A 22,417-nucleotide genomic window follows, 5' to 3' on the forward strand; every position below is an offset into this window, starting at 1 on the left:
GGCTAGCACTACCCAGCCACCGGGGCTCGCACACTGGCTCTCGCTCCTGCCACCTGGCCACCGCCGCCTGGTCCATACCTTGGCCTCCTTGGCCTCCGAGCGGGAAAAGTAACTGTTTCTGGAGGATGAGAAGCGCCCGTCCTGAGCGAGCCTCGCCCCCGCGCGAAGCCCCACCCCGCGCGCTGACACGCGGGACGGGGATGGCGTGGGGGGGCGTGGTCTGCGTCCACAGCGGAGGCGGGAATCTGGTCTTCCTCCGACGCTATTTCTGAGGAACTGTCCAAAGACCGGAAAGGGAATGGTATTCATTATCTCTGTGCTAATGAGGACCAGGGAATGGTTGCTCCAGCCCTCTCCTTTAGAAATCTGATCCCGACCGGACCGAAGCAGGAAAAGTCTTCCGCCTTCCACCCTTCTCAGCCGCTCTGGACTACAATCCCCAGAAGGCGTCGGAGCTCGGCTGACTGACTTGCGCAGCGGCGTTCGTTGTAAAGTGCTATGACAACAGGGCGAAGACGGCTTGGAGTTAGGCGGGAGTGGGGAGTTGTCTCTTCCGCCGTTGCTGTCCTCTGTCTGCTACATCCCACTGATTGCCTCCCTCACCATTTCCTCCTCTTTGTGAGAAGCAGGACTTGCCGTTGTTGTGGCCTGCGTGGTCTCTTCCAAGGGATTGATGCCGTTTCCCCTGCGTGTCTACGGGGTTGACACAGAAAGGATGCAGGTTTACTCCTTGTGGGTGTCGCTCCAACTTTGTGGGGTTGGTGGTGCTCCCTGGTGAGCCTCTTTCTCTCCGTCTGGGACGTGGAACAAGTTGGAGCAGGAGAACGACAGGGAGTAGTGAAGCGAGGGGTTGCTTTGCTCTGCACCCTCCATTCTTGCTCTCGTCGTTTCAGCCCTGGGACCCTGGCAGGCGTTCTTCAAGGGAAATCTCCGGAGAGTTCGAGGAAAGGTGGGGCAGGACCCACCTGATTCAGCATCAGGTAAGACTATGTCCGAAATTAAACACTGGGAGCGTAAATGCCCTTTCTGTGTTTTGTTTTGTAGGCAAGATCGATCCGCTGATGCCATGGAATGGTTTGGGGGGATATATTGGGTGATACGTTTCTTAGGAATGATGTCTGCATTAAAAATAAAACGCAACGAGGAGCACAAAGTGTGAAAATCTTGTGAACATTTTGAGAAAGGCTGATACATTTTTTTCAAGATTTCATTCAGGAATGTCACGTGGTGCACTAGCATCCTCTTCCCATGACACTTCAACAGGTCTTGTGAGCCAATGGTCAAAGCAATTCTCAGCCTGTGACTGCAGTAGGATGCATGCGCTAATACCCTCTAATTCTTGTAATAGGATTATTGCTTCTCCTTCTCTCTCTATATTGCAGACCACAGCAGTTTAGATACACTGAGCTGATTTTTATCAGCATTTCCTTTCCCTAATTAAATCCTACAATTGACTTCAATTTCCTGGAGAAATTAATAGTTTTTGTTTTGTTTTTTTTGCCGCCTCACTTTTACTTTAAACATGAAACCACCTCACACACCTACACAACTTGAAGATGCTAGGAGGAAAACTATGGGTCGTAACTAAAGTTGTTAGAAATATGTAAAGAGAATAATTACAGGGATTTTTGTGTGTGTGTGTTTGTGTGTGAATAGACTAAATCCTTATTTAGAGAACTTTAAAAACTTGCAAATAATTTATAAATTGAGTTCAAGGAATTTTTCGTTTTCTGGAATTGTGTGTAATTGTTCTTAAAGTACATCCACATACTTATATTTTTGGTACAAGTTCTTGGTGGAAACATTTATTGAAGGGGAAAAAATCCTATATCATAGTATATAGTAGTTGTTAATGTTACATGTTTTGATGTATCTAGCAAGTCTCATCCCTCAGAATAAAGACTTGCAAATATTTCTCAAAAATTATTGAAACAAAAAATTATTGAAATACATGATGTTATTATAAAACATCCCTGTCAATTATCATTTCAGTGAAAGATTACTGTCATTTAAAATTTTTAAATATTTTAAAAAAGATTTTATTTATTTATTTGACAGGTAGAGATCATAAGTAGGCAGAGAGGCAAGTAGAGAGAGAGAGGAAGGGATGCAGGCTCCCCGCTGAGCAGAGAGCCTGATGTGGTCCTCGATCCCAGGACCCTGAGATCATGACCTGAGCCGAAGCCAGAGGCTTAACCTACTGAGCTACCCAGGTGCCCATGTCATTTAAAAAAAAATGTCCCGTTTAAACATTCAATCCAGAAGTTCAGACTGGCATGGTTCAGAGTACATTTCACCACCACCACTTCTATTACTACTACTAAGTTACTAATGACATTTATTTGACCCTTAAATTGAGTACATCCTATGGTTAAGCAGTTACATGTGTTAGGCTATTTATCTTACCACCCCCCAGAACAATTAGGAGATTAGAAGGTGAGGGACTTGTTTAAAGTCACTCTTCTGACGAATGGAATGGAAAAGGGAACCCAGATATGTTTAACTCCCTCTCCTATGCTCTTTTGTTGAAAATTTTAATACTGATTACTTATAATATTGTCTTCAAAAGCAGCATTCTTGGGGCACCTGGGGCATCTGCCTTCTAATCCACATATTCTCTCTCTCTCTCTCTCTTTTTTTGAAAGGGAGAGAGAAGAGGAGGGGTGAAGGGGTGGGGAGAGAGAGAAAGAGAAAAAGAAATAATTTTAAGCAGTTTCTGCGCCCAGTGTGGAACCAAACTCAGGGTTCAATCTCACAACCCTGAGATCATGACCTGAGCTCAAGTCAAGATTGGATGCTTAACAGTCTGAGCAACCCAGGTGCCCCCATATTTTCTTTCCATAGGATTCTTGGGGTAATCTTTGTTGCAGCTATTCTTCTAGTCATCCTTCTATGTTGTAGGACTAGGCCAATGGGGTGTTAAAACATCCATATCTTAAATGAAGAGTAAATCTCAGTAAATTTATTTTTAAAGATTTTATTAATTTTTTTTGATGGAGAGAGAGATCACAAGTAGGCAGTGAGGTAGGTAGAGAGAGAGAGAGGGAAACAGGCTCTCCCATGAATGGGGAGCCCGATGGATGGCTCAATCCCAGGACCCTGAGATGATGACCTCAGCCCAAGGCAGAGGCTTAACCCACTGAGCCACCCAGGCACCCCTAAATCTCAGTAAACTTTGCTGTGAAAGATAATGTATGTAAGTAAGTATTAAAAACAAGGAAATGTTAAGTGTGGAAGAGTATTTCTGGAGTTTAGGGGATAAAGAGATTATCTTCTGTTTATTCTAATGAGACATAAGAAATCAATCACTTGTGGTCATAGGTATGGACCTTTTAAACCTACAAATAATTGTTTTCTAGTCATCCTTTAAAAATTAAATTAGGTGGGAGTGCCTGGGTGGCTCAGTTGGTTAAGCATCTGCCTTCAGATAAGGTCATGATCCCAGGGACCTGGGATCCACCCCTGTGTGCGGCTCCCTGCTCAGCAAGGAGTCTGATTGTCCCTCTGTTCTCCACCCCTCATGTTCTCTCTCTCTCAAATAAATAAAATTAAAAAAATTTATTTAGATGTATGAAAATACTTTCTTGCACTTTTAACTTGCCGTGATTTCAATTAGTATCAACCGAGTATACCATTTTAGTCTTTGTGGGGTGTTTAGGACTTTGGAGGAGACAGTCTGCTTTGAGATGCTACTTCTATTACTTACTAGTTGTGACCTCTTGGGTGGGTTTTTAACCTCTCTGTATTCAGGGATACCTGAATAGTAATACGTGCCTTTTACTTTGTAGTTCTGTTTTGAAGATTAAAATAGAGTATTTGCAAAGCACTTAGAACACTGCCTGGGACTTAGTAAATGATTAGTAAGTGTTAGCTATTATTTTCCTTTCTAGTGAAGGGAGATGATAGCTATTTTTGGTTATTGTTTTTCATTTACTTAAAACAGAAAATCCCTGAGCACCTGGAAATCTACATTGAATGAAAGGGGATAAAATGCACATCCTTGTTTCTTATTTTTATTCAAGGCAGTTAACTAAACCAAATGAAAAATCAGTTCATACATATTTAATATTTTGTTATTCAGCATCCTTTTTTGTTTTTGTAACAGGAAGTCCAAGTTTCACAGCTAAAAAATGTCTCTTGTTTATCCTATATAATTTGTACAGTTCAGTGTTACTTTTGTGTATTCACAGATATGTGCAATTGCATTGCAGTCAATTTTAGAATATTTTCATCACCTCAGAAAGACTCCTCTCATCCTTTACCTGTAACTTTCCTGTCCTTTTTTTTCCCACTGGACCAAAGCAGCACTAATTTACTTTCTGTCTGTATGGATTTGCCTATTATATACATTTCATTTATTTATTTGTATGCTTATTTATTTTTAGTTGAAGTAATAGTAATACAATATTTAATTTGAGATGTATTTTATACATTTTATATAAATGGAATCATAAAATATGTTGTCTTTAGTGACTGGCTTCTTAGAATAATGTTTTCAAGGTTCAGCCAAGTTGTAGTATATGTCAGTACTTTTTTATTGCTGAATAACATTCCATTTTATGGATCTGCCAACATTGTGTTTATATATTCATCAGTTGGTAGATATTTGGATCATTTCTACCTTCTGAATAGTATGAATAATGCTAATATAAGTTTTCATGTGTAAGTTTTTATGTGGACATATGTTCTCATTTCTCTTGCAACCTTGAACTAGAATTACTGGATCATATGATTACTCCGTTTAATTGTTTGAGGAGTTGCCAGATCACTTTCCAAAGTGGTCATACCATTGTACATTCCCACCAGCCGTGTATGAGCATGTTGATTTTTCCACATCTTTGCCCAAACTTGTTTCTATCTGACTTTTTGATTCCAGCTATCGTAGTGGGTATGATGTGGTATCTCATTGTAATTTTGATTTACATTTCCCTGTTTGCTAATGGTGCTGAGCATCTTTTCTTGTGTTAATCAGCCATTTTTATATCTGGCTTGGAGAAATATTTATTCAGATTCCTTGTCCATTTTTATACTGGGTTTCTGTCTATTATTGAGTCATAAGTGTTCTTTGTATGTTACAGATATGTGTCTTTAAAAATTTTTTTTTAAAATTTATTTGTGAGAGAGAGAGTGAGAGCATAAGCTGGAGGAGAGGGAGAGGGAGAAGCGGGTTCCCTATTGAGCAGGGAGCCTGATGTGGGGCTCAATCCCAGGACCCTGACATCATGACCTGAGCTGAAGCAGATGTTCAACTGACTGAGCTACCCAGGCACACCCAGATATGTGTCTTTTTATCAGAGATATGATTTGCAATATTTCTCCCATTCTGTAGTCATTGTTTTCACTTTCTTAGTGTTGTTTGAAGTTTAAAATTTTGGTGACTTACGCTTTTGGTGTCAAGTTTAAGAATCTATCACAATATCTAATATCATGAAGATTTACTTTTAAGTTTTCTTCTAAGAAGTCTTCTAAGAGTTTTATAGTTTTAGTTATACATTAGCATACAGAAAGGTCTTTGTTTCATTTTGAGTTGGGTGTTTTTTTTTTTTTTTTTAATATGGTTTGAGGTAAGGGTCCAACTTCATTCTTTCTCATGTTGTTATCTAATTATCCAAGAACCATTTTTTGCAATTTCTCATTGAATAGTCTTAGCATCTTTGTTGAAAGTCAGTTTACCATAGGTGTATAAACTTATTTCTGGGAGCACCTAGTGGCTCAGCAGGTTAAGCCTCTGCCTTCAGCTCAGGTCATGATCTCAGGGTCCTGGGATCAAGCCCCGCATGGGGCTGGCTCTCTGCTGAGCAGGGAGCCTGCTTCTCCCTCTCTCTCTGCTTGCCTTTCTTCCTACTTGTGATCTCTCTGTCAAATAAATTAAAATCTTAAAAAAAATTATTTTTATTTTTATTTTTTATTTCTGGATGCTTCATTCTTTTCCATTTATCTGTATGTCTAGCCTTATGCAGTACCATACTATGCTGAATACTGTTGTTTTGTAGTTAGGTTTTGAAATGGGAAAATCCTCCAACTTTGGTTTTTTTTAAAGATTTTTATTTATTTATTTGACAGAGAGAGAAAGATCACAAGTATGCAGAGCAGCAGGCGGGGGGTGGGGAAGCAGGCCCCCTGCTGAGCAGAGAGCCTGATGTGGTTTTCCATCCCAGGACCCTGAGACCGTGACCTGAGCTAAAGGCAGAGGCTTAACCCACTGAGCCACCCAGGCGCCCCAAATCCTCCAACTTTGTTCTTCTTTTTTAAGATTGTCCTGGCTATTTTGATTGCTGGGAATTTTTTTTTTTTTTTGGGGAATTTTTTAAAAAATTTATTTAATTATTAATTTGAGAGAGAGAGAGAAAGTGTGTGTGTTGGAGAGGGGAAGAAGGAGAGAGAATCTCTAGCAGACTCTTGACTGAGTGATGAGCCCCTATACAGGGCTGGATCTCATGACCCTGATATGCCCTGAGCTGAAATCAAGAGTCAAGATGCTTAACTGACTGAGCCACTCAGGCGCCCCACTTTCTGGCAATTCTATATCAACTTCAAAATAAGGTTGTCAATTTGTACGAAGAAGCCATATGGGAATCTGATAAGGATTGCACTGAACCTGTGGATCAATTTGGGAAGTATTGGTTCTTAATAATATTATAACTTCATGGACATGAGATATTTTCCTTTTTATTTAGATCTTTAATTCTTTCAACTGTGTTTTATAGTTTTCATCATATTTCCTTTATACTTGTTTTGTTAAATTTACTCCTGGAGTTATTTATTCCTTTGGATGTTATTGTAAATGCAATTGTTATTTAAGTTTCAATTTTTGGATTGTTCATTGCAAATACATAGAAATCCAGTTGATTTTTGTGTATTAATACTTTTTTATCCTTCAATCTTACTTAACTTGTTCATTTACTCTAATAGTTTTTCACCAAATTTCTTAGGATTTTCTATACACCAGATTGTGTCATCTGTGAGTAAAGATAGTTACACTTCTTCCTTTCCAGTCTGGGAGCCTTTTAGTTCTTTTTCTTACCTAATGGCCTGACTTAAAACCTCCAGTACAGGGTTCCTGGGTGGCTCAGTGGGTTAAGCCGCTGCCTTCGGCTCAGGTCATGATCTCAGGGTCCTGGGATCGAGTCCCGCATCTGGCTCTCTGCTCAGCAGGGAGCCTGCTTCCTCCTCTCCGTCTCTCTGCCTGCCTCTCTGTCTGCTTGTGATCTCTGTCTGTCAAATAAATAAATAAAATCTTAAAAAAAAAAAAAGATTTTATAAAAAAAAACAAAAAAAACCTCCAGTACAATGTTGAATAGAAGTCGTGAATATGGACTCCCTACTCTTGAGTCTGATCTTAGCAAAACAACATCTAGTCATTCATCATTAAGTATGGTATAAGCCATGGGTTTTGCATAAATGTCTGTTATCAGTTTGAGGAAGTTCTGTTTTATTCCTAGTGTTTTAAGTATTATTATAATGGAATAGTGTTGGATTTTATTTTGTCAGATGCTTTTCTCAAGTTGAGATGATAAGGTGGTTTTTAATTTTTGTTTTTGTGGGTAGTTTTTTGATTTAGATTTTCTTTTTCATCTTTAGTCAGCAACAGAAAGCTGGAATCAAGGTGAATAATGCTGATGTCCTGCTCCTTGCGGAAAGATAATTCTCTGACTGGGAGTTGTAAGGAGAGGGTACCTCTATTCTTGGCTGTACCAGTCTGGAGTGGAGTTTCTATCTTGTTTTGAGCCTGGAGTGAGGAGATAAGGAGTGAGCATTGTTTTTTTTTTTAAATACTACAGACTCTTAATTTTCTTACTGAGTTTTAGTAGATTTTTTGTTTCTTTATTTTCTATATAGTCTTAGGACAATTTCCAGAGACTTTAAATGATTGTTTTAAAAAATAATTTTCTCCAGTTTTGCTGGAGGGTGGGTCCATGGAGCTTCTCATATGTCATTCTGAAAGTGAAATCCTCTGAAATTTTTAAATTTTAAATTGTATAGCATAATGCTTATGGGAGAAATATTTATGTTATCAAAAGATTTGGTGAGGGTTCCAGTAGATAACAAAGTACTCTGTAAGACTATTAAAGAGTAAGTTAAAAAGTTATATACAAGCATATTGGGAATAAAACTGCTGTGTGCAAAGAGAACAATTTTTAAAGATTTTATTTATTAATTTGAGAATCACCTGGGGATATTGTTTGAGGTGGGGCTGAGGTTTTGCATCATAAGCTCTTGGGTGATAGTGATGGTGGTCCATGGACTACACTTTGGGTAGCAAGGAGCTAAACAACATAGGAAAGAAGGGCTTAAGCAATTAATGAAGTGGAAGGTGACTAAGGAGAAACTGATAGAACAGGAGAAAGAGGAAGGAACCAAATGTTGCCTGTGTTATTTTGTCAGCAGGAATAGATCTTAAATTTTATGATTGCAGTTCTTGAAGAATTAGTGCTTGATAACATTCCCACTTACAGACATTGTTGGAGAGTTAGTTTTTCATATTGGAGGGTTTTTTCATTTTTATTTTAGCAAGCTGAACAAATTTGCTCATTAACAAAGATTTTTGAGTCCACTTTCACATAATAGCGATTTTTTTCCTGATGCAATCATGTGTGTTTATAGTCATTTTTATTTTTTTAAAAAAGATTTGTTTATTTATTTGCCAGAGAGAGAGAGAGAGACTGAGCACAAGCAGGGGGAGTGGCAGGCAGGGGGAGAAGTAGGCTCCCCTCTGAGCAGGGAGATCATGGGGAACTCAGTTCCAGGACCCTAGGATCATGATCTGAGCCGAAGGCAGCTGCTTTACTGACTGAGCCACCCAGGTGTCCCTCACTTTAATTTTTTATATATTATTTAATAGCATTGATGGAAAAAACTCTTCTCTACAACCATTATTGGGTGTTTAATATGGTCTCTAGGCATTTCCTATGAGATTCTCTTCTGCTTACATGAGGGGAAAGATACCCCTTTGGATATTGAGATCTCTTCCTATTTTCTCTCCTTGAGATTCCTTTTAAACTGGCTGACGCAGAATGTGTACAAAGGATCTCATACCTGTTGGTTAGTCTGTTGTTTCTATTTTTGACTATGTCTCCAAATGGAGTTTTGATCCTTAGCTTTCATTCTTTATGACATATCAGCAACATAGAGCTGGCCACTCTCTTTCTAGAAAACCTTTTCCCCCATTTCCTTCCAGAAGGCACACTCCTGGTTTTCCTTTGGTATCATTGGATGCCCCTCTTCAGTTTTCTTTTCTTTTTTTACCCTGGCCTCTGACCACAGAGCCCAGTTTTTCTACCTTGGAAGTTTGTGTCCGATTTCCTCCAGGACTCCAACCCTCCGCCCCCACAGCCCAGCCTCATGTACCTTTTCTCTTTTTTCATTATAATTTTTATTCTTTCACTGTAATAAATCATAGCCATGATGATAACTATATGATGAATGCTGTGAGTCCTCCAAGTGAGTCTTTGAGTGCTATTGAATTTGGGTAATATTCTGCTGTGGGCTGCAGGAGAATTATGTATCTTTATACTGATACTCTAATAGTGTGTAACAACTTTCCATATGTATCTGGAGTATATAATGAAAATATATGGCACTTTTGAAGTACTGTTACTTTCCTCTTAAATAAAAAAAAGTTTAGTAAAAGTGTAATACAGTGTTTGTTACATATTTTGTATACCTGCTGCCAGGTTTAGTCATCTGGAAATCTGTATGGTTATATAATGCCATTAGTAATAACGAATGTTGCAGATGTTTTTCAGAAACTCTCCCACATGTGTTAAAACTCATTATCGGCTTATTTACCTGCTGTGTTTTTTCCCCTTCACTTCCATCAACACTTTGCCGTTATCTAATTATTTTTTTAGTGGAAAGAGAGGCCTTGGATAGAGGGTTTTTTTTTTTCCCTGTTTATTTCTTTAAACTTGGCATCTGAAAAAATATTATACTCACATAGAAATTATAAAAATAATGATTTCCCAGTGGCAGCAGAACAATTATCAAACTACTAAATTGATGTTAGTATAATACTATAACTAAACTATAAATCTTATTTTAGAAATATCTTATTTAGATTTCACTAGGTTTTATATTACTTAAACTTTTCTTCTTGGGATATAGCTCAAAGAAATTAAAATTTATCCCATGAAACCACCACCAAAATCAGGGTTCAGAACTTTTCTATTATTCCAAAGAAATTCCTTCTACTAGCCCATTAAAGTCACCCCTCCCCTTAACCCTGGCAATCACTGATCTGTTTTCCATCCATTTAATTTTTTCATTTTGGAAATGTTATAGAAATGGGATTATTTAATATGTGATCTTTTGGGATTAGGCCCCCCCCCTCAGCATAATGCCCTTGAGATCCATCCAAGTTGTTATTTCATTTAAAAAAATTGCCAAGGGGCACCTGGGTAGCTCAGTGGGTTAAGTCTCTGCCTTCCGCTTTGGTCATGATCTCAGGGCCCTGGGATCGAGCCCCACATCGGGCTCTCTGCTCAGTGGGGACCCTGCTTCCCCCTTTCTCTCTGCCTGCCTATCTGTGCCTACTTGTGATCTCTCTGTCAAATAAATAAATAAAATCTTTAAAAAATTGCCGAGTTTTATCTGTGGTAAGGATTTCCCATAGTTTATTTATTCACGCATTGAAGTACATTTGTTTCTTTTCTTCAGTGTAGGTTATAAAAAAATATATCATAAAAAGGGTAAAAACTGTGGCAATGGCTAATGTTTATTGAATGCTTATATGTGACAAGTATTGTGCTAATAATACTGTGTTCCTTTTTTCCCAAACTAAAAGTTTTATTTTTGATTTTCAATTGTGATAAAATATGCATAACATAAAATTGCCATCTTAACCATTTTTAAGTGTACAGTTCAGGAGTGTTAAGTACATTCACATTTTTGTGCAACCAGTCTCCAGAACTCTTCACCTTACAAAACTGAATCTCTATACCCAATAAATAAAAGCTCCCCACTTCTTTCTCACCCCAAATGTGGCAAACACCACTCTACTCTCTATGAATTTGGTTACTCTAGATACTTCATATAAGTGGATACTTCATATACTTCATATTTGTTTTTGTGACTGGTGTATTTCACTTAACATAATGTTCTCAAGGTTTATCCATGTTGTTGCATAGGTCAGAGTTTCCTTCCTTTTTAAGATATTCCATTGTATATATATACCACATTTTGTTTATTCAGTCATTCATTGATGGACACTTGGTTTGCCTCTACCTTTCAGATATTGTGAATAATGCTGCTATGAACATGGGAGTACAAATATCTCTTTGAATTCTTGTTTTCATTTCTGTTGAATAGATACCCAGAAGTGGAATGGGTGGATCATATGGTAATTTATATTTTTATTTATTTATTTGTTTGTTAGTTATTTTATTTTATTTTAGAGGGAGAGAAAGCAGGGAAGAGGGGTGGAGGAGAGGGAGAGCGAGAATCTTAAGCAGGTCCCATGCCCAGCATGGAGTACAGCAAAGGACTCGATCTCACATCCCTGAGATCATGACCTGAGCTGGAATCAACAGTCGGATGCTTAACTGACTGAGCCAACCAGTAGTCCTGGTAATTTATATTTTTAATTTTTTAAGGAACCACCATAGAGTTTCCATAGTGGTTACAGTCTTTTAGATTTTCACCAACAGTGCACTAGGGTTCCAATTACATTCCATCCTTGCCAACACTTGTCTTTTTATAGTTTTTTTTTTTGGGGGGGGGGTTGTTGTTGTTGTTGTAGCTGTCCTAGTGGGTGTGAGGTGGTATTTCATTGTGTTTGTGATTTGCGTTTCCCTAATAATTAGTGATGTTGAACATTGTTTCACATGCTTTATGGCCATTTGTATATCTTTGGTGAAATGTCCTTTGCCCATTAAAAAAAAATTTTTTTTTTGTTAATGTGTATGGTCTGGGTCCTTTATGTATTGTGTATGTTAACCCTTTATGATATGTAATTTGCAGATATTTTCTTCCATTCCATAGATTATTTCTACTGTGTTCTTATTCCTCACAACATCTTTCTTTATTTTATAGATGAGGAAACTGAAGTATAGAGAGGTTTGGTAACTTTTAGTAACCCTCCACTGATTTAATGATTTGTATGGAACTTGGATTCAGGTTTGCACTAATCCTTCTCCAGAGTCTGCACTTTTCACTACCACATGATTCTCAGCTAGTTCCTTGGCAAACTTAATGAAAGCAAGTGGTCTTGCTTTCTGTGATTAGCCTATGTGGAAGGCCTGCTTTAAGAAGATTGATTTAGATTTTTTTTTAATGTATAGTTGATCCTCATTGTTTGCAGATTACCTATTTGTGAGTTTACCTATTTGCTAAAATTTATTTGTAATACCAAAATCAATACTCATGGTGCTTTTGGGTGATTTGTGGTCGTGCACAGAGTGGCAAAAATTTGAATCGCTTATTCCCAGCAGATATCAACCATAGGAACTGCCTACTTGTTTCAGCTCTTACACTATAAACAAGAGTCCTTTTCAGGGCCTGCTTAGTGTCATGTTTTCCACATATCTGTGGTTTGGGTTTATTTATTTGTTTGTTTTAATTTTTTTTTCTTTTTCCAATTTATTTATTTTCAGAAAAACAGTATTCATTATTTTTTCACCACACCCAGTGCTCCATGCAAGATGTGCCCTCTATAATACCCACCACCTGGTACCCCAACCTCCCACCCCCCCGCCACTTCAAACCCCTCAGATTGTTTTTCAGAGTCCATAGTCTCTCATGGTTCATCTTGTTTGTTTTAATTTTTGTTGCTTAAAAAGATCCCCAAATATAATAATGAAGGGTTTTAATGTTCCTAAGTGTGAGAAGGTTGCCACGTACCTTATAGAGAAAATGTATGTATCAGATAAGCTTCCTTCAGGTATGAGTTATAGTGTTGTTGACTGTTGAGTTGAATGTTCGTGAATTAATAGTATATTAAAGTATCTTTAAACAGTGACTCACAAAAAACAAAGTTATGTATTGAATCATTCATGAAAGTATTGTAACTGGAGGTTCACAAGAGCCCAACTTTTTCTATTTCCCCTACGAATAGTAGTACAGTATTTGCTAATTCAGTGTTTGCCTCAACCATATAGAATGGGATGTCTTTGAATAAGGAATATTGACTGCATTTCCCAACATTTATTTAAATCAGTGTAGCAGGAAGGAAAGGCTCATTTATGTTGAATAAATGAACTCTGTAGAATCCCAGGGTGTGGGATATTTGTTTTGTAAATCAAGAGGTTCAGTGGGTTTTCACGTTTACTATATTAGTAATTCAATAGTAGATGTTGCTGGTATATCCTCATTCTAGATGAGGAATCAAAGCAGAGAGAGGTTTTGTGGGTGCTTAGTGATATAGTGGTATAAATACATCCACACTCAGTTTTACTTGTTATTTTTTAGGGTGAATTTCCCTCTTCTGCTTTGCCTTTCTACGAATAGAATGGGGAAAGCGTGCGAATGCTTTTTGAGTACCTATAATGTACCAGCTCAGTGTTAGTCATTTGATTTCATTTGTTCTTCTCAGCAGTTCATTGTGACAAGAGATGCTATGGTTTTTCCAATGACCAAAATGAAGGAAAATTAGGTATTTTGCTAAGGAGTTATGTACTAACTAGTGCTGTTAGAATTTGAAGCTTGCCTCCAAATAAGTTTTTTGATACTTCATGTCATTCTCTACCAAATGTTCCAGAAAAGAGAACTGACCCAACATTTATGTATAAAATTTTTCAGACTGACTCTTTAATGGTGTTGCAAAACATCTGATTATGTCTTCAGCTGTTTGGATTTGTGGTTTCACATATTTCTGCAAAATATAAAAAAATTAAATTCAGAAATGTTTTTTAACATTGTCCAAGTTTAATTTGCTATGCTTTAAGAGATAATTAATTTAAAATTCTTGGTGTGAGGTAGATTTTTACTATAAATAAATGTTTTCTTTTTCTAGTGAACAAAAATGTCTTTATTTAAAGCCCGTAATTGGTGGTCTACTGTTCTGGGAGAAAAAGAAGAATTTGATCAAGGCTGTTTGTGTTTGGGTGATGTTGACAATACTGGAAATGGACAAGGTAAGCAACTTATGATTATGCATCTTGGAGCAAAGCTTTACTGAGAAAAATAAAAATGACTTCATTTTTAAAAGTATACTTATACATTTTAAAGTATACTTACACAACTTAAGTGAACTGTCATAATTATGCCCTAATTTTGAAGGTAGTTGCCCTTGTAATATTCAGGAGGTAGCAGGCTGATAAATACAGTTCTTCTGTTTTGCTCTTTGTGTTTTTCTGGTTTGTGTTGATTCTGTCATGTGATTTGGAACTGAAAAAATATTAAAAGGCAATATTTAATTTGTTTTCATTTGTTATAAAACTTTTCATTTTTTTGCAAAATTAGGTAGAGCTACTAAAATATTTTTAATTTTGAAGTTTTTTAAGAAATTATTTTCAAGGAAAATTATACATTTAAAATTTGAATTTGAAAGCCATTCATATCAGAATGGAAAAATTATTCTAGCTCTATTTGTTGGTAGAAAACAATTATTAAATCATTGCTTTCATTTTCATTTTCATATTATGAAAAACCTCCCCCTTCAATGCTTGTATTCTTCAGGTTATGGTCCTAAGATTCTTTCCATCTTATTCCACCTTCTTCCCTGTGCATTTTCACACATTCTCAGGGCTTCAAATACAACCAGTATATGGCTCACTTCAAAATCACTACCACTGGGGCACCTGGGTGCCTCACTCGGTTAAGCATCTGACTTTTGATTCTGACTCAGTTCAAGATCTCAGTCATGAGATAGAGCCCTGCATTGGGCTCTGTGTTAGGCCTGGAGCCTGCTTAAGATTCTCTTTCTCCCTCTCCCTCTACCCCAACCCTGCACTACATGCATACTCTATTTCTAAAAAAAAAGAAAAAAATTGTTAATAAATTTTTTTTTTTTAAATCACTACCTCTATTCTGCCTACTAGACAGTCCTATCTCAAATAGAGCATGTCCCAAACTACTCTCATTTATCTCCCGTCCTATAAGATCAATGAGAATTATCCTTAAACTGTACTATGTCACCACTCAACTTTGGAGCTTATCAAAAATTGCAGACACAAAAGCCCAGCCTTCCAATCTACCTACCAGCAAATATGACCTTATAGGAGCTATATATCTAAGATAGAAAAACTTCATATATAACAATCATCCCAGAATATGATGATACTGGTAGTCCAAGCTTTGAGAAATGATAGGAATTTTTTTTTCTATGTGGGACACACACATGAAATGATTTTTGTATAGTAACCTTGGGAAAATAGAGGAAACTTCTCACAGCTGGCCACAAATTGGGAGGAAGCACACTGGTAACTGATAACCCACTTCTGGCACCCCAGTGAAGAGCTCTAATAGAAATGATGAGTGAATGGCACGCTATTCAGACAATCAATCAGGAGTTTCCAACAAACTTGATCTTTTGTTAGTTTGGACATGGGTTTGAAATTGTTCTCTTTGGCATATATTTTTGTAGCCTGAGTATTCTGTATTGCCAAATAATAAAGGAATTTATTTTATTTTATTTTATTTTAGTGTCAACAAACAGGCAGGAGACAAGGTTGATAGTCTTTGAGGAACCTCTCAGGACATCCTCTGCGTATAAGACCTTACCATCTCCTATTAGTGGAAGGACAGAACCCAGATTTTCCTTAGAATTAATTCAGGTGCTCAGTACAGCTTAGTACCTCCCATTCTTCTTTGCCAATATAATTTGTGTTCTCCATGAGGGTGAATGAGTGGGCACAATGGTAACAAAATCTAGATTTGCAGTCAGTGAAGGAATAGAGGTGGGGAAGACTGAGTGTTTATGGCCCCTTAAAGAAACTTAGCTATGAAGGGAAGTGGGAAAAATTCAATATATAGCAGAGAGGATGTATTAAAGCAGGGATGGGGCATTTGATTGACTTGGCCGGTGGAATATGTGACTCTTAATCCTAGGATTGTAGTTTGACCGCCATGTTGGGTGTAGGGATTATTTAAAGATGGAATCTTAAAAAAAAAAAAAAAAAGAGTAGGGATCGAGAGTGACAGAGATGGGATCAGGTGTGCATATGGAAGGTGTGAGAACTTTTCTTTCACTGCGACAGAAGGCGAAAGGGTAAGAATGAGTACAGAAGAAGAGAAATTTGCAGGTCATTTGGAGTGATCAGAATGAAAAGATGGTATTAAGCATCTTGAAATTGTTTTAGGCAAAGCCAACTTGATATGTAGAAGGATTCCTTGCTAATCTTGAGATCCCAGTTGAAATTAGACACCATGCATTTAAAGCTGTACTTACTTTCTCGTTCTCAAGATTCAGATTCGTGGGAGAAATAGTAAGAAGTGGGGGTGGGTGGGAGAGTCTGAGTGGTCCAGTTTAGATTCCATGCCAGCTTGTAGCCTGAGGAGAGTTTGCTAGAAGAATCCTAAGTGGGAAACACTTAAAGCTGACTGAAAAATAGCTAATAAATTTATCTTTTAGCTATTCAGCATTTATGCCTCACGTGGGGCAGCTGTCCCTTGTACAGCTGCACAAGCATGTGCTCTTACCCCCTCCGCAGTGGTAAAGAACAATGTGCACCTACAGCTTCAGAGGCACTTTCAGGAAGGCCCGGCTCTGCAAGTCCAGGGTCTTTGGGTGATATCCCTTTTCCTTGTAATTTAGTCATGATCACGTTCCAATATTCTGTTGCCACTAGACTAAGTTGTATGTACAATCTGTGTTCAAACTCATATGTAATAGTTGAGGAAGAGAAGGAAAAATTTTAAGATTAAGATTATCAAATGGAAAAAATTATATGGTAACTTAAAGAAATCATATCGGGGGGATACCTTCTGTTTTGTATCTGGTTATTGGGCTGTATACTATGCTACTTTCTTTCTTTCTTTCTTTCTTTTTTTTTTTTTACTTCACCTACCTTCCATCTGGTTAGGGCTCTTGGTCTTGAGTAGAGATGGAGGGATCAGAGAATCGGTCTAGGTGAGTATTCCTGAGGGATCTAGAACATTAATGCTTGCCTAAAAAGGAATATAGTAGCTTCATTTACTACTGATCCAGACATTTTGGGGAAGGGTCCTTGGAGATCCCTGGGTTTCACGCATATTTCTTTCAGCCTCCTTTGGCTCTTATGAGACAATGTTGAGGTAGTCCTGGTTCCTGCAGTTTGGATTGTGGCAGTACATATAAAGATATATGCCTATTCCTGTCCAGTAAAAACAAACTGTTTCTGTTGGTATTAGAAAGGAGAAAATGCATTATTAAGATCTAGAACTGTATCAAGCAGGGTTTTATTAGTTGGCTTCAAGAAAGACAAGATGTGAAATAATAGAAGAATTTGGGGTTATTCTTTAAGTTATATTGATCAACCCTAACTTCTCTATATTGACAGTTTTGGTTATTAAGCAGGTATGTGGTAAGAATGACCGCATATGCATATTGAACTTTTTTGGCATTGAATTTTTTTTTTTAAAGATTTTATTTATTTGACAGAGAGAAATCACAAGTAGACAGAGAGGCAGGCAGAGAGAGAGAGAGGGAAGCAGGCTCCCTGCTGAGCAGAGAGCCCGATGCAGGACTCGATCCCAGGACTCTGAGATCATGACCTGAGCTGAAGGCAGCGGCTTAACCCACTGAGCCACCCAGGCGCCCCTGGCATTGAATTTTGAGAACTACCCAAAATCAGACCTAGAAGTGGTATGTATGTATGTATGTAGGCTCCCTGCCCAGTGTGGAGCCCAACATGGGGCTTGAACTCACAACCAGGAGATCAAGACCTGAGCTACAACCAAGTTACAACTTACAACATGTTAAGCATCAGTTGGATGCTTAACCAACTGAACCACCCAGGCACCCTACCTGTGGTATTTATTTTGATTTTCTCCTTGATGGGGAGATAGAGTCCCATTGGTTTCCATATATCTTTCCCCATATAATATCCTTCATGTCCATGTTAGGGAACCAAAAGGATGTTCTACTATTTTCTGTGAAAATACATTTCCTTTAAACTCTCAGAAACTAGGTGAGAAATCATAGGCTAGTTTTGCTCTCTACTGGATAAACTAAGTAAAAAAATTCATTTGTCACTGAGTCTCCATAATGATCAAAAAATGTCTATTTCTAGGGTTCCAGAATTAGTAGTAACTCAGAGCCAATATTCAGTATTCTCACAAAGTTTGGGTGTTTCCCTTTCCTCAGTGTACCTGGGTAAATGACTACTTGTCCTGTGGGAAAGATCTGAGGAAAATGTATATTAGGCATGTGTGGTGTTATAGCATCTATATTGTGTTGTCTTTATTCAAGGGACTCTGAGTCTGTAAACTGACTTCAGTGTGGAAATGGGTGAGATACCATAACCGTCTATATGGTTGGCTTGAGTTAGTCTTTTTCAGAGACCCATATGTTTTTGGTTATAGGTTTGAAAAAAACCTATAAACATAGGACCTTCTTACAATCGAATGCTACTCTAACAAAATAAATAAATAAATAAACCATTGGGAAAAAAAGGGTCTCAATGAATTGCCTGTTCATTTCATTCCTGGGGATCCCATTAATCATAGCTTAATGTCTGTGAGAATTAGACTGTTACCTGAGCTCTGGTTACTATAAAAGTCCTGCCATTTTAATACTCAGACCTACACATTTTGTTTCTAGGGATTAAATTGTCATTTGTTACTATAATTTAAAACCTACGGAATCAGTCCCTGAATTAGATTCTTAGTGGTTAAGCCTCAGTGATATAAGAAGAAAGAAATTCTTTCTGCAAAGTCCCAAGGACCCTGAATCTTGTTCTTTACCCTGAGATGGAAATTTTGAGGTTTAAACTTATTCTCTTATTTTAAATTATGCAGTGCTCTTAGAAAAGCCATTTTAGATATGGTTTGGCATTCCTTCTTCCTGTTCTGTTGGCCTAGGACAGCAGCTCTCCAGTCCACCAGAGTGTCACTGGCAATGGGCACAGGTCCCAGATACCTGGAGGTGTTCACTTGATTAACTGTTCTGTCACTGTGTACGATGTTATTTAACCCTGCCTAGAGTCTTACTGCGTTGTATCCCAACTCAGCTCAAGAACCAATTCCAAATATCCCCACAGGAACTGGTAATGCAGTTTATTCTCTGTTTATTCTCAGTTTATTCTCTGCTGCCAGTTTCTTCCCAATTTTTTTTCCCAATTTTTTTTTTTTATTGTCACAAGTTAGGAAACAACTATAATAAATATATTTTGTTTGGAGTAAGAGTGACATAGATCTCTCAAATGCAGGAAGAGTTGAATTGGCCAAACCTTAGTAGTGGGATGGGAACAGCATGGTTCTAGAGACTGTATAGAACTTGTGGGAGTGCCATTTGATCATCTAGCAGCAGATTCCTGGTATTGCTATTCAGGATTGAAATTCCCAGAATAATATCTCTCTCATATGGTTATTATGAGGATTTAATGAGTTAATACATAAAAATTACATAGGCCATTGCTTGGCACATGATAAGCTCTCAGTAAATAAGTATGTAGAACTCCTTTTGAACAATTTCAAAACTGACACCTAAAGTATTAGTTTCCTAGGACCGCCATAACCAAGTTCTATGAATTGAGTGGCTTAAAGCAATAGAAATTTATTTTCTGACAGTTTTAGAGGCTAGAAGTCCAAAATCAAGGTGTTGGCAGGGACATCCTACCATACCTGAAGACTCTAGGGTCCTTCATTGCCTTTTTCAGCTTCTGGTAGTCCCGGGCATTCTTTGGCTTGTGGAGGTATCACTCTAATCACTGTCTCCATTACCACATCATCATCTTCTCCTTAAATAGCTTCACTGGTGATCTCTTCTCTCCCACCCCACCACCCTCTATACTCTCTTCCTCCATTCCTTCCTTCCTTCTTTTTTTTTTAAAAAGATTTTATTTATTTTAGGGAGAGAAAGAGTGAGAGCAAGAGGAGGGGCATAGGGAGAGGGAGAGAGAGTCTCAAGCAGACTCTGCACTGAGTGCAGAGCCCTACTCGGAGCTCGATTCCACCATCCTGAGATTATGACCTGAGCCAAAACTAAGAGCCGGACACTCAACTGACTGCACCACCCAGGCGCTTCCCCCATCCCTGCTTTCTCTTTTTAGAACAGAGATTTATTGCATACCTGATTGAGTGTGACCTCATCTTAACTTGATTACATCTGTGAAGACTCTATTTCCAAATAAAATCATGGTACTAGGGGTTAGGATTTCAACATACTTTTTTTTTTTTTTTGGCAGGGGTGGGGAGAGATGGGGAGACATAATTCAGCCCACAACACGTATGTTACCATTTCTCCCTTTTGTGTCCAAGTACAGACACTGTTCATCAGAGCATTCTACTAGTGAGGGCTCAGAATTCTTTTTAATACAATGATTTCAACAGCTGCAGAGTTGACACTCTATGAAGAAATCAGTGTACAATCTTATATTAGTCTTTTGTAAAAGGACTTGCTTTGACTGAGTTAAATTATAACTACTGACACCAAAGCAAAGCTTAGGTAAAACACATAATATATTAGTATGCTTGAAAATTGATGATATTAAAAAAAGTTGTTTTGGGCCGCTTGGGTGGCTCAGTGGGTTAAGACTCTGCCTTCAGGGCGCCTGGGTGGCTCAGTGGGTTAAAGCCTCTGCCTTCGGCTCAGGTCATGATCTCAGGGTCCTGGGATCAAGTCCCGCTTCAGGCTCTCTGCTCAGCAGGGAGCCTGCTTCCTCCTCTCTCTCTGCCTGCCTCTCTGCCTACTTGTAATCTCTCTCTGTCAAATAAATAAATAAAACCTATAAAAAAAAAAAAAAAAGAAAAAAAGACTCTGCCTTCAGCTCGGCTCATGATCCTAGGATCCTGGGATCGAGCCCTGCATTGGGCTCTCCGCTCAGTGGGGAGCCTGCTTCTCCTTCTCCCTCTGCCTGCCTCTCTGGCTACTTGTGATCTCTCTTGCTCCTTGTCAAATAAATAAATAAAATCTTAAAAAAAAAAGTTTTTAGTTATATTATCTGCTGGCAGATTGGGCTTGGTATATGAAGCAAGACTCAATTGGTTTAATTTTAATTAATTAATTTTTTTTGGTTTGTTTTCATTTTTAGATTTTTCTTTTAAACATTAAAAAGTTTATTTCCAAAGAAATTTTGTTGCTAATGTTTGTTTCCTCTTATATCTTTTAAAAACCTCTCTCTGCAGATAAAATAATTGTGGGTAGCTTTATGGGATACCTGAGAATCTTTAACCCCCATCCTGTAAAAACAGGAGATGGTGCTCAAGCTGAAGATTTGCTTCTAGAAGTTCATCTACGAGATCCAATATTACAATTGGAAGTAGGGAAGTTTGTTTCGTAAGTACAGCTCCTTCATTCTGACATTTTATCTTACCTGGAGTATATCATTCCCTGATTGTGTCATTTTTGTGGATTCTTAAGTGAAGAAAGGATTATCCATGACAAATATATTTTCTGGATATTGTAACCTGGGTGTTCCTCATGTACTGAATATTTTTTTTTTTTTAAATTTGGGAACCTGCACAAAGAGAATAATTTAGAACTTTAAAAAAAAATAGTAACAGACCTAAAATGTCTGACATATCAGAAGTTGAAAATAAAGAAAGAAATAGAAAGTATTCACTTATCTAAAGAACTAATTATCCAGGTTATATAAATGTCTGTTTAAAGAATTAGACAAAGTAGCAGTTATTGTATTTAACACATAACGTTGAAGCTTTAAAATGAATTACTGTACTTATTTGGTGTGGAAGGGTCCTTAGTTTCTTAAAAGAAATCAGCTCAATCCATAAAGTAAGTCTTACTCTTACAAGAGCTTTGTTTCCAAGTACTTTATTTATTTATTTATTTATCTATTAATTTATTTATTTTAAAGATCTTTTATTTATTTGTGTGTGTGTGTGTGTGTGTGTGTGTATAATTTATTTATTTATTTAAAAGATTTTATTTATTTATTTATTTGACAAAGAGAGAGAGGGAGAGAGGTAGGCGGGAGACAGGGGGAAGCAGGCTTACTGCTGAGCAGAGAGCCCGATGTGGGACCTAATCCCAGGACCCTGAGATCATGACCTGAGCTGAAGGCAGTGTCTTAAACCACTGAGCCACCCAGGTGTCCTACTATAGCTTGATGGAATGAAGGAGGTTAACATTAATGAGTGGATACTATACTGGTATTAATTAACTAGTACAATCTCTCTATCTTATCTGTAAGATGTGATCTGTATTTATGGATATGGAAACTAGCTATGGTGAGTGCTGTGAAGTGTGTAAACCTGGCGATTCACAGACCTGTACCCCTGGGGCTAATAATACATTATATGTTAATAAAAAAATAAAAAATTATTAAAAACAAAAGGATAAGGAAACTAGCTAGAGCTCAGAGCTTTAGGTCACACAGCCAGG

At 37.7% G+C, this 22,417-nt stretch overlaps 1 protein-coding gene across 2 annotated transcripts in view; it reads left to right on the forward strand.

Annotated features, from left to right (window-relative positions):
* The first annotated feature begins 335 nt into the window (after positions 1 to 335).
* Positions 336 to 22,417, forward strand: part of BBS9 (Bardet-Biedl syndrome 9) — a 461,843-nt gene continuing 439,761 nt past the window's right edge. For both annotated transcript variants that reach the window (XR_006384294.1, XM_044246344.1), the window contains exons 1-3: positions 336 to 980; positions 13,949 to 14,069; positions 21,202 to 21,352. Coding sequence is in view for 1 of the 2 variants with exons in the window: in XM_044246344.1 (XP_044102279.1) it covers positions 13,958 to 14,069; positions 21,202 to 21,352 (263 nt within the window). In the remaining variant the exon portion in view is untranslated. The remainder of the gene's footprint in view (positions 981 to 13,948; positions 14,070 to 21,201; positions 21,353 to 22,417) is intronic.

This window comes from Neovison vison, chromosome 4 (genome assembly GCF_020171115.1).
Source record: "Neovison vison isolate M4711 chromosome 4, ASM_NN_V1, whole genome shotgun sequence".
Taxonomy (NCBI): domain Eukaryota; kingdom Metazoa; phylum Chordata; class Mammalia; order Carnivora; family Mustelidae; genus Neogale; species Neogale vison.